The sequence below is a fragment of the Physeter macrocephalus genome, chromosome 9 (assembly GCF_002837175.3).
Source record: "Physeter macrocephalus isolate SW-GA chromosome 9, ASM283717v5, whole genome shotgun sequence".
Classification (NCBI taxonomy): domain Eukaryota; kingdom Metazoa; phylum Chordata; class Mammalia; order Artiodactyla; family Physeteridae; genus Physeter; species Physeter macrocephalus.
The window spans coordinates 21,040-33,688 of NC_041222.1; the positions used below are offsets into that span (position 1 = coordinate 21,040).

General features: G+C 56.1%; 1 protein-coding gene across 1 annotated transcript in view; it reads left to right on the top strand.

Annotated features, from left to right (window-relative positions):
* The first annotated feature begins 9,631 nt into the window (after positions 1 to 9,631).
* The window catches only part of ENG (endoglin), a 32,658-nt gene continuing 29,640 nt past the window's right edge, over positions 9,632 to 12,649 (top strand). Inside the window, exon 1 of the mRNA XM_007101780.4 lies at positions 9,632 to 10,041. Coding sequence (XP_007101842.1) covers positions 9,975 to 10,041 — 67 coding nt within the window. The 5' untranslated portion in view covers positions 9,632 to 9,974. The remainder of the gene's footprint in view (positions 10,042 to 12,649) is intronic.

Consider the following 12,649-nt stretch of genomic DNA (forward strand, 5'->3'; position numbering starts at 1 on the left):
TTCTGTCCCGAACCCCTGCTGGGGACTGGGCTGGAGCAGGCAGCGTGGTCATGGGCTGTGGGAGGGCTTCCTGGACAGTGCGGGCAGCACGCAGCAGCCGGCCGAGTGGGCAGCGAACTGGCCTCCTTGGTGCAAGAAGCTCTGAGGGTCCGGAAAGGGCATCAGGATTGAATGGGGGGTCACGGTCAGGGGTGCCTCCCTGATGAGGCGAGACCTGAAGGATATCCCACCGTGTGGTCCTGGACAGGTCACAACCTGCCCTTCCTGAGCCCATTTCCAAATCTGAGTTAGGATCAGTGCCCCCTCCCCCCAACCCTCCCCCGAGGTTAGGAAGAGAACACACTGAGCAAGGGGTGGGGGTGGTCAGTTACCGTGGCCTGTGGGAGCGGAGACCAGAGCAGCCTCAGGGAGGTGCAGGGCTGGGGTGCTTTGGGGCTGCCCCGGAATCCCCTGGGGAGAACCGTCTTCCCCTTCTGTTCTCCTTCACTTCCTCTTCTCTTCCCTTTCACTCTGACCTCATCACGGAGAAAGTCTCCACTGGTGCTCACGTGTCCCTAACACCTGTCCCAAGCCCAGCTGGCTCCCCTTAAAGCCAAGAGAGCCTTCAGCAGGGCTTCCCCAGCCGGAACGAAATCCTGTGCGGGGCTGATGGTGCCCCTGTGTATCCCCTTCTACCTACAGCAAGTGCAGCTGGTTTTCCATTTACAGTAGTTATTCAAACTTTCCTTTAAAATAAACGTATTTAAGTTTTAAAAGATGAGTCTATTGAAAGAAGAACACGAAATCAATAAATGATAGCACAGGGGAGATAGGTTCTAAAAGGCGGGCATCACACGGCCCTGGGTGGGGTGCGGGCCGAAGGTCTCCGCAGCTGGGCTTTCTGTGCCCCGTGCCACCTGGGACGCGCCGGGAAGCCCCAGCTCACTCTGGGACCGCCCACCTCGGGGTCTCCAAGTCGCATCTGTCAAACTGGGCTAAAACACACACACACGCACATGCACACGCACATGCACACGCACACTCGTGCCCACACACGTCCTCTGTCAAGGTTGCCATGATCAGCGCCAGGATGGGTGGAAAAACATGCCCCCAAGATGATAAAAAGCTAAGAGAAATCCACCTGACAAAATTGTCTTCAATATCTTCTTTTTTTTTTTTTTTTTTTTTGCGGTACGCGAGCCTCTCACCGTTGTGGCCTCTCCCGTTGCGGAGCACAGGCTCCGGACACGCAGGCTCAGCGGCCATGGCCCACGGGGTCAGCCGCTCCGCGGCATGTGGGATCCTCCCGGACCGGGGCACGAACCCGTGACCCCTGCATCGGCAGGCGGACTCTCCACCACTGCGCCACCAAGGGAAGCCCAAGAGCTTTGTTTTTTAATGAAAAATTTCAAACAAAGTGAAAATTGGAGGAAATAATATGATGAACACCCATATACCCATCACCAAGATTTAGTAATTGGTAACATTTTTCCATACTTCATTGTTTTACTTTCGCCAAGCTATTTTAAAGTAAATTACAGATATGAGAAAATTTCACCACTGAAGTCTGACTTCAGCATGACTCTCCAATAAATAAGGACACTTTCCTATATAACCACAACTCAGAGGTCCAAGAACACTAAGTTAACTTTAACATTGTGATAGGTAATAATCAGACCACATGCAATTTTCCCCAATTGTCCCCAAAATGTATCTTTGGTCAAACCGGGATGCTATCCAGGACCACATGCTGCATTTGGTTGTGATGTCCATAAAACCTCTTTTAACCTAGAATGCCCTTCCTACTCTTGGACATTGGCCTGTGACGGGATCAGCTGTCCTGCAGAAAATTCTTCCTTCCAGATTTGTCTGTTGCTTCTTCGTGGTGGTGTTTAACTAGTTCCCCCATCCCCTGAATTTACTGTAAACTGGAAGTTAGTTGTAGAGGCTTCGTAGATGCGAGTGAAGCCTTTGGGGCAGGAATACCTAATAGGCGAGGCTCAGGAAGGGTTTTTAAACCAGGCAGGATGGTCAGATCTGCAGCGCTTCCAGCTTTAACCTGCACACGCATCTCCCTGGGGTCTTATTAAAAAGCTGATTCTGATTCAGCAAGTCTGGTTTGGAAGGGAGGCCCCAGCTGCTGGTCCGAGGCCCACACTTTGAGGAGCTCAGAGAGAAGCTGCTCTGTGGAGGCGGGAGCCCAGGGAGGGTGTGGGAGGAGGGGGCATCCCTAGGGTCAGCGTGTGCTCAGCCCCTAGTGGTGGGCTGAGAGGGCGGCATGGCACTGGATCTGAGACAGCAGAAGCTGTCACACTCTTGAGGTCTCTGGGGACACTCGAGGCTTGTCCCAAGATGTTGGAACATTCTAACCATCCAGAGGACTGGTACAGTGCCTCTGTAACTTCAGGGTCTCAGACAGGGTGGGCTCCCAGATAGGGAGGTGTCCTCAGATGCCTCCTGTGTACTGAGCCCCTACGTCTTGGCCTCGGGGCTTCTGAGGGCCTGGCCGGAGGCACTGAAGTGGGAGAGGAAGGAAACGGAAGCGGGGAGCAGAGGAGGCCAAGGCTGTCGCCTCCCAGACGCGAGAGGGGCCTCGAGTAAACAGGAAGGCCTGGCGGCTCCACAGTGGGGGGGCTTTGGAGGGGGGTGCAGAGCCCTATTGGACATGCGCAGCAGGCGAGCACAGGGCTTCCTCTCTGACAAGCAGACCCAGAGAGGTTGTGTGGCTTGCCCCAGGTCACACAGCGAGGCAGGGGCACAGGACTAGACCCTCGCCTGCCTCTCCTGCTTCTGCCCCCATCCTGGGGGTCTGGTGCAGGGTCTCCCGCCTCTGCTGCCCACTGTGGTTCGTGGGGTGCTGGACAGTCTCTCCCCTTCTTGGGCCTCAGTTTCCCTTCCTATGAACTCAGAGTCCCAACAACTCAGAGGTTCTAGAATCCTGGCCCAGGGGAATCCTTCTGCCCCCTAGGTGGTCTTCACGGATTCTCTAGACCTTGGGCATAGTCGGGTTTTATCAAGAAGGTCAACATCGCCCAGGAGGCGGCAGGTACCAGGACCTTTCCTCGGGGAAAGAGAGGGAGACTTTGAGGGGTTTCCCTCTTCTAGAATAGAGTCTGGCAGGACCACTGACCCTGGTCACCTCCCTGTACCCTTGGGGAGTCATTTGCCCTCTTCAGAGACCCTGTCCCTGGGCTCAGAATGCCCCCAACACCCACACCCTGGAGACTCAGAATCACAACCTATGAGACCCCAGGCTGTGCAGCCGAGTGGTTAAGTCCATTCATTCATTGCATGAGCACTTACTGAACGCCTGTCATGGGCCAGGCACTATGCTAAGCGATGGGGATTCAGCAGCAAACAAAGCAAGGCCCTTGCCCTCATGGAACTTCTGTTGTAAAGAGGGAGACAGACAGAATAAACAATATATAGTGTGTCAGATGGGGACATGCGCCCAAGGTCCAATTGCTGGTGTGGGGAGAGGGCTATTTACAATGCGATGGGAAACCCTCACTGCCCGTGCGACATTTGATCTGCAACTTAAAGGATGAGGAGCAAGACCTGTGGCTATCTAGGGGGACAGTGTTTCAGGGAGAGGGAACAGCAAGTGCAAAGGCCCTGAGGTGGGCACGTGCTTGGTACGTTCAAGGAACAGCAAGGACTCCAGCTGCAGTGGATTGAGCGAGTTGGGGAAGAGCAGAGGTCGAAGAGGGGACAGGGGTGGGGAACCTCGAGGGCCATTTAAGGGGCTCTGCCTTTTACACTGAGTGACATGGTTGCCTGCAGAGGGCACTGAGCAGAGGAGGGATGGAACTTGACTCGGTTTTAACGGATTCCCTTTATGGTGTACAGAATGGGCTGGGAGCAAAGGTGGAAGCAAGAAAGCCCACTGAGGCGGTGACTGCTATATTCCCAGAGGTGCTGGTGGTGACCAGAGCGGCAGCTGTAGGGTGGTGGGAACCCCACAAACAATGGGAATTTGAGGGGAGGAGACAACAGGATTTACTTATAGGTTGGATGAGGGGCATAACAGAAAGAGTCAAGGTCACCCATAAGTCTTGGGCTGTCGTGGTCTGAGATGGGGAGACGGAGGCAGGAACAGTTGGCAGAGGACGAATAGAGCCCAGTTTTGGATGTATGAAGTCTGAGGTGCTTATTAAGAGCCTGGAGCCTGGGGGAGAGTTCTGGCTAGAGGCACAAAGCTGGGAGCCACCAGTATATGGATGGTATTTAAAGGTATTTGTCTGGGCTTCCCTGGTGGTGCAGTGGTTAAGAATCCGCCTGCCAATGCAAGGGACACGGGTTCGAGCCCTGGTCCAGGAAGATCCCGCATGCCACGGAACAACAAACCCATGCACCACAACTACTGAGCCTGCACTCTAGAGCCCGCGAGCCACAACTACTGAGGCTGCATGCCACAGCTACTGAAGCCTGCACGCCTAGAGCCTGTGTTCTGCAACAAGAGAAGCCACCGCAATAAGAAGCCCGCGCACCGCAATGAAGAGTAGCCCCCGCTCGCCGCAACTAGAGAAAGCCTGCGTGCAGCAAGACCAAAAATAAAAATAAATAAATAAATAAATAAGGACAGACCTTGAGTTAGCGGTCTCCTGTTTGCCCCCTCCGATGCACGCTCCGTCCCAATGGACACAGCTACCTCCTCTCAGCCATAAATAAATAAATTTATTTTAAATAAATAAATAAAGCTATTTGTCTGGATAAGGGCACCCAGAACAGTCCTTCTCAAACTTTAATGTGCACGTGAATGCCCTAAGGGTACTGATAAAAGGCAGGTTCTGATTCAGCAGGTCTGGGGCAGGGCCTGAGAGAAGCTCCCAGGAGATACTAAGATTCCTGGCTGTCCAGTGGTTAAGACTCTGCACTTCCACTGCAGGGGGCGCGGGTTCGATCCCTGGTCAGGGAACTAAGATCCCACGTGCCACATGGCGTGGCCAAAAAAAGAAAGAGTAGCGAGCATCTAGGGCATTATATTCTATGGCCAAGACCCATGGGTGGGCAATGAAATCAATAGGGTGGCTAGTGATCAGTATTTGAAAGAAAATGGAACAGGGTGGATGTACCTCATAAGGGTATATATACCTATATATAGGTTCACAAAATGTTTGTTTTAATTACTTGAGCCTGAATCCCAGGGTTTGTGCTGGGACATGACGTCATGGTCACAAAGATTTGAGAAAACCTGACTTGGGAGTGAGGGTAAACAGAGAAGGGAAGAGACCCAGGGTCCAAGCATGGGAGGATGGGGAGGAACCAGTGAAGAGACGGATAAGGTGACCAGGGAGGTGGGAGGAAAACCAGGATGGAATGTTCTGGAAGCCAAGGGAGGAAAGACAGGCCCAGGTTTGAATTATCCTCTGCTTCTCCTCAGCCCTGTTGCCCTGCACGCCTGAGCCTCAGTTTCCTCCGCTGTAAAATGGGGACATGACGGTCTCAGCCCGTTAAAGTGGCCGTGAGGTGGCACGTGGCACAGGGCAAGTGTGTGAGTGGTGTAGTGATTCTGATTGTTCTCCTGGGCTTTGAGCTCCCCCAGGCCAGCAGGCTGGCCTCCCACTGCGCAGAGGAAGAAACTGAGACCCAGAATATGTTAAAGTCTTGCCTGAAGCCACAAAGGCAGAGCCTGGATACCCTGGCTCCCAGACCAGTGCCCTCTTTCCCCTGTACCCACTTTCTTCCTTGCCCATGTAGGTCTGGCCCTGTTCTTTTCGACAGCCACTGGCTCCAGGCTGGTGCTGGAGACGGACTGCCGCCTGGTGGGGGGATCCCTGGGGGCCGCCTAAAATTCCTCCAGTGGCCAGTGGCCAGGGTACACGTGCTCTACCCCTTCCTGCAGCCCCGGCCCTCCCAGCCAGCCAGGGGGAGGAAGGAGTGGAACTCGTGTACCTGCCCACGGTGGGGCCCAGGCACAGACGTCTGGCTATTGGCCACGTCTCTTTGGCGTGTGGATAGGCAGGCGGCACCCGAAAATGTCTGTATCAGTCAGAGCCCCAGCAGGAAACAGATGGCACGCTCCAGTGGGATAATTTGAGAAGAGTTTAATGCAGGGTCTGTTGACACAGGTGTGGGCAGGGTGGAGGGAAACCACAAGGGACAGTGCAGAAGCCCGGGGCTGGCAGCGGCTGTGGGCCATGGCCATCCTTGGCCTGAAGGGCTTTGTGGAGAGGGCCAGGTCAGGGCTGTGGCCTTCAGCGCAGGGAGGCCACCAATTTGCAGTGACCCTGCAGGGAAGGCACCAGAGGGACAAATCCGCCACCTCCTTCCCCTCTCTGAACTGTGCAGGGCTGAGAGGAGGTAGATGTGTCCATTGGGACGGAGCCTGCATCCGGGGGGCAAACAGGAGACCGCTAACTCAAGGTCTGCCCCGCCTGTAAGACGGTGTGACCGTGCGGCCTCTTGGGGACAGGCAGCCCAGTCCCGGCCTGGCCTCTTCCACTGGGGAACAGGAACGAGGCTTACCTCTCTGTGCCTCAGTTTCCCTATGCCTCCACGGCCCCAGCCCCTGCCTTACCTTCCAGGGCACTTCATGATTTCCAGGGCCAAAGAGTCCTGGCTCTGTGCTGGGGACACAGCGATGCAGAGGCGTCAAGAGCCCCTGCCCTCGAGGGGCTTCTAGTCGAGTGGAGAGACCTACACAGCACGACTCACACAAGCGGGGGTGGGGGAGGCCCACGGTGCTGTGGGAGCTTCGGGGTGACCGCCTCTCCACCCCAGGGGGTCCCAATCTCTTCCTTCCTCCAGCAGGTCTCTGGGGTCAGGACTCCAGGCCCTCCTGTGCTGCCTATAGATTTTTCTTTCCCTGGAAGTTTGCTGCAAGTTCTTCCTGTGTCCACCTGCAGCCTCTCCTGCTTTCAAGAGAAACCCGGTGGGTCTTGTTTACAACGTGGGAGGGGTTGGATTGTGCAGCATGAGGGTGGGAGGGAGGGAGGTTTGAGAAGGGCCTCCTATGGGGTCCATGCTACAGCCTCAGATGCCCCAACGCCCATTCTGGACCACAATCCCCCTCACCCGGTGACATCTGTCCTCTCCAGATTCAGCTCAGATGGGAGCAGCAGGGAAGGAGCTGAGCTTGGAGCCAGGCAGTCCTGGGGTCTCCAGCTGGGGGTCTCCCAAACCTCAGGAGGCCTTGGGCTCCTCCTCTGTCAGTGGTATGACTTAGGGGTGGCTCTGAGGATTCAGAGCTGATAAGGTGAACGCCTAGGGCGGGGCCGAGGGAGAGTGCAGCCCCAGGGAGCTGGATTAACTAACTGTCCCTGGGGCACCGAAGCTGGTGGGGGCCTGGGAAACCTCACCCAACCTTCCCCCACTGAAGCCACCCTTTGCCTCGTGGCACCCACCTCCCCATCTCCGTGGCTGCAGGAAAAGACAGAGGAGCTGCCACTCTCGGGCTGCCGCTTTGGGGTGGCCCCGTCCTCCCTGTCCGGCCTTCCTGGCCTGCTGGGCCGAGGTGGGTCTCCTGTGAGCCCACACTCATGCCTGACCGGGAATTGGCCACGCAGCCAGCCGCAGGGTTGGGCACGCGAACCTCCACCCCCACCCCCGCCCGCCCCCACCCCCAGTCCCGTTCCCCACCCAAGGAGCCACACCCGGCCTTCCCACCCGGGGGTCAACTCCTGCAGACACAAACACACTCCCGCTCTGCCCTCTGCTCCCTTCAGAGGCAGCCAGGGCTCCCACCTTCTCCTCCTTCCCCGGGCTTCAATTTCTCCATCTGTGACCAAGACAGTATGAAGAGAAAAAGCCCTGGCTCCATCCCCGCTGTGGGTCCCGCCAGCACACACCAAGGTTTGTCTTCTCAAAGCCTGCTCTGCCAGCACCTTCTGCTCCGGAACCCTTCATGACTCCCCATGGCCTCCAGGAGAAAGCCCTGGCATTCAAGCTCCCCCTCCCAGAGCAGGGCCAGAGTCTGCCCCTCCAGGCTTCCCGTCACCACCACACCCCTGCTTGTCCCATGGTGGTCAGGCCACTTCTTGCCTCTATGCCTTTGCTCAGGCTGGTTCCCCAGCCCGACATGCCCTCCTCACCCTTTCTTCTCTCCCTACCCCCAACTCGCCCAGACCTCCACAGGCCAGGCCTAAATGCCACCTCCTCCAGGCAGCTCAGGCTTCCTCCTCTGAGCTTCCTTGGGCCTGACCCTAAAGTGCTACTCTTGACCAGCACCATGGTAGGCATGTAGTTGGCTCTTACTGTTTGCAAAACAAACAAGGGACAGTTCTGGGATTGTCTCCCAGGCTCAGGGAGCACTGATGGGTGAGCGCTTCCTGAGTGCCAGGCCCAGGGCTCTGCGCTGCAGTGCCCCAACCCATGGAAACCTCACAACAGCCTGGTGAGGAAGGCATCATCGTGCCCACTTTACAAACAGGATGACTGAGGGTGGAGGGCACTGGCTCGAGATCTCACAGCTCAGAGCAAGCACGGCAGGGTCCTGAACGTCAGAAACGCCATTAAAGGGACTTCCCTGGTGGTGCGGTGTATAAGAATCCGCCTGCCAATGCAGGGGATATGGGTTCAAGCCCGGGTCCGGGAAGATCCCACATGCCGCAGAGCAACGAAGCCCGTGCCCCACAACTACTGAGCCTGAGCTCTAGAGCCCATGAGCCACAACTACTGAGCCTGCGTGCCACAACTACTGAAGCCCACGTGCCTAGAGCCCGTGCTCCACAACAAGAGAAGCCACCGCAATGAGAAGCCCATGCACCGCAATAAAGACCCAACACAGCCAAAAAAAAAAAAGCCATTAAAGTGTGTCCCACCCCTCCCCCCACACACACACGCTTTCATTTAGGGCTGTCATTTGTCCCTGAAGGATTTTCCAGCCATGGAGGGGACAGAAGGAAAGTGGCCCTCTGCCTGGCCACAACTACTGAAGCCCATGTGCCTAGAGCCCGTGCTCCACAACAAGAGAAGCCACCGCAATGAGAAGCCCATGCACCGCAATAAAGACCCAACACAGCCAAAAAAAAAAAAGCCATTAAAGTGTGTCCCACCCCTCCCCCCACACACACACGCTTTCATTTAGGGCTGTCATTTGTCCCTGAAGGATTTTCCAGCCATGGAGGGGACAGAAGGAAAGTGGCCCTCTGCCTGTCCCCTGTCCTCTCTGGGCCCTGAGGCCTCAGTCCCAGCTGCCATGCTGTACCAGTTTTGGAGTGTTCCTCCCTTATCCTGGGCCTCAGGTTCCCTGTTTACAAGACAAGGGAACGCCAGCCGGGTGTCACACTTATGTAAGCCACCTTTGGTGCCCAATGAGACCTGTTCAAATTCCAGCTCCACCATCTTCTCTGCAGGCCTCTGTCTTCTCATCTGCAAAATGGGAACAGTGATTACATGGAGCCGAGTTCCACATGAAGCGCCTTGGCCAGGCCTGGCCCCTGAAAGTTCCCCTTGGTGGGCTGTTGGGGTGATTCTTTTCATCTGTCCCCTGGGGGCTGCCAGATGCACCCCACCAGGCAGCCCTGGAGAGGGTGGGATGGGAAGTTGGGTGTGTGGGGACACGAGCCTGGAGCCTGGGTCCTCCCACCCCACTGCCTCCCCCACGCCCCAGGGCCCCCCACCCAGCGACAAAGCCCGTGGCACTTCCTCTCCCCGCCTGGCAGGCCGCCTGGCCCGGCCCCTTGTCTAAGGAAGCGCATTTCCTGCCTCCCCGAGCCAGGCTGGATGAGCCGGGAGCCCCGCACTGCTGACGTTCAGACCCCAGCCTCCATCCGCATCCACAGGCTGTGACTGCCGCCGCCGTCCACGGGAGCCCCGCAGCCCCTCCCCGCTCAGCCCTTGGCCAGCGACCCCCGGCCTGGCCCCGCGCCCCCGTGCCCACTTCTCCTGACCCCTTGGCCGCCACCTCAGAAGGCTGGAGCAGGGACGCCGTCGCTCCAGCTGCCTGCTCCCCTTGGGTCCCCGCGAGAGCCCACGCCGGCCCCGGCGCCCGCCTGCAGCCCTGCCCCTGGACACCGGCTAAGGCCCAGCGCACAGATCCCCGGGTGGACAGCATGGACCGCGGCATGTTCCCCCAGGCCGTCGCCCTGCTGCTGGCTCTCTGCAGCCTCGGCCCCACAAGTAGGTGTCCAGGGACCCGGGGTGGGGAGACTCAGCCCCCAGGGCGCAGACCAGGCCCCTAGTGTTCCGGGCCTCCTCCGTGTGTCCCGAGCTCATGTCCGGTGGAGTTGTCCTGGGACGTTTGGACAGCCCAAGACAGAAGCCATGGGGTGACCAGCCATCCAGGTTTGGTAGGACCAAGATCTTTCAGCCCTAAAAGTCTCAGGCAAACAGGGATGAGTTATTTACCTTAACTCTGGCTGCTCTGGCTTCTGCCCTCCCAGCTACATCCAGTTTCTCCCCAAGAAGCCCAGGTCCCAGAGTGCTGTGCAGCCCCTGGAGACTCTCCTGCCCTCTCTGGGCCTTAAGTTTCCCATCTGAGGAACGTGTGGGATGGGAGGGGGTGTGTGGCTTCACAGTCAGATCGTGGACTCTTGGGTTCAAATCTCATGTCATTATTTCCTCGCAGTGTGAGCTCGGCCTCTGAGCCGAGTGGGGATGGTAGGAGAACTCCCCTCGGGGCTGTTGGGAAAGTCGGCGGTGAGGCAATGCTTGTAGAGAGAGGCAGGCTGGTTGTTTCTGTGTTGTTGTTGTTTTAGGATTAGTTTTAAATTCCTCTACCCTCACCTCCCCCGGGATCTGTGAATGGCTCCCGGAACCCTTCGGACGGACGCGGTGCTCTCTCTGCTTCTACCTGATTCTCTGCTCCTCAAAAAGAGTACAGGATGCGGGCACAGGCCCAGACCAGGTGTTCTGCAGACACTCCTCAGCCTGGGGGCTTCTCCAGGTGGTCTTGGCCTCTGCTGTCTTCTGAAACGAGCAGATGAGGGGCAGTGACACTCCCAGCCCCTCATTCCACTCACCGTGGGCCTCGCCAGGCCCTGCCCCTCATCTGCCTAAAGCCCCAGGACAGCCCTGTGGACCCCCCTTCACCTCCGGCACATCCAGGACCTCCTTAAAGGATCGGGGGTGGGGGGTGAGCATGGGAACAGCAGCAGCGGTGGCCACCCCCTCCCCACGCTACCCTAACCCGCAGCATTTGAAAGTCCCTAACCCTTGATCTCTAAAGCTCTTACCACTGCCTCACTGATAGACAGGAAGGAGTCTCAGACATTAAGTGACCCAGCAGGGATTTGCCCCAGGCCTGGGCCTCCCCTGAGCACTTGCTCCTGACCCCGGGTGATACGGGGACCCCTCTTGATACAGCTCCTAGTCACCCTGCAAGACTGCGGCCTTTATTGCCCCATTTGACGGGAGGGGAAGTGGAGGCTGTGACCTGCTAAGTTCACACAGCTCAGACACAAGCCCTACCTGAGCTCCACGATAGGCCCCCAGGCCACCCTGCCTTTCTCCCACCTCCCGCCACATTCTAGCTTGATAACACTCTCTTCCTCTAGATCATCAGAGAAAGATCCTCGAAGCTCTTTAGGGCCTGGTTTTATAGGATCGAAGGCACTGGTGTGCTGGCGAATAATGAACAGCGGAGTTGGGGGTGGGGTGGGGTAACGTTTGTCAATATCCACGGTGTAAATGTTCCCACAGGGCTGATTTCAAGCTATCAACTCAGCAGACTCAGGGTTGGGGCGGGTGCGCAGTAATAAACCTTTATCTACTATTTCCACCACACAGATATTACAGACGTAGATAACCTCAAGAGCACAGATAATACAAAAGGGAATAAAATAATTAGGGAGTAATGAGTTTTGATATTTATTAACTTTTAAATATATACAATTTATTTAATTGTAAGCTTATACAATTTAATTTTTAATAATGGCTATGTTTAAGAGCCAACTGGAAAAACTCCGGAAAACGTATCAATCTGCTTCTGCGAGCAGGTACTAGCACCCAGTGATCATAGGGCTCAAGGGCTTCCCAAAGCATCCAGCCCAGCTCATCTTCAGTCTGGAAAACTGAGGCCCATGGAGGGCAGATGGGGAGCAGGGCCAGGCTGTGGAAGCCAGATCTCCACGCCAGGGGATGGGGTGGGAGTGCTAGTGACCCAGGCATCCTTGTTAAAGATGGAGGGGGTCGAAATGGGATGAAAACATGTCCCAAACGAGTCCAGCCTTCTGGGAACACAGCTTGGCAGAATCTTTCAAAACCATAACTTGTGTAACAGACTCACCTTCAGAAGTCAACCCCGCGGAGTTCTTGCCCAACTCTGTAAAGATGTGTGGTCCGTAGGTACCTGTAACAAAAACCGCACAACTGGAAACCACCCAGTGTCTGCCAGCCTGGGCCCTATGACATGGATGACTGTGCAGTGGAACCCTACACAGCCGTTACCAAGAAAAAGCTAGCTACACATCTACATTGCTGTGGACATATGTCTGGGACACATTGTCAGGTGTCCAAACATCAACGACTCCATTTCTGTAAGAATAAAATAGTAATAATACACAATATGCACAAAGAAAATCCCCATGTCACTGTTCTTTAGCACTGGGTTCCTCTAGAGGATTTTCATTTTCTAAGACACACATTTTTGTCATGTTGGAATTTTTTTTTTAATTGAAGTATAGTTGATTTACATGATTTTTTTTTTTTTTTTTTTTTATGGTATGTGGGCCTCCCTCTGTTGTGGCCTCTCCCGTTGCGGAGCACAGGCTCCGGACGCGCAGGCCCA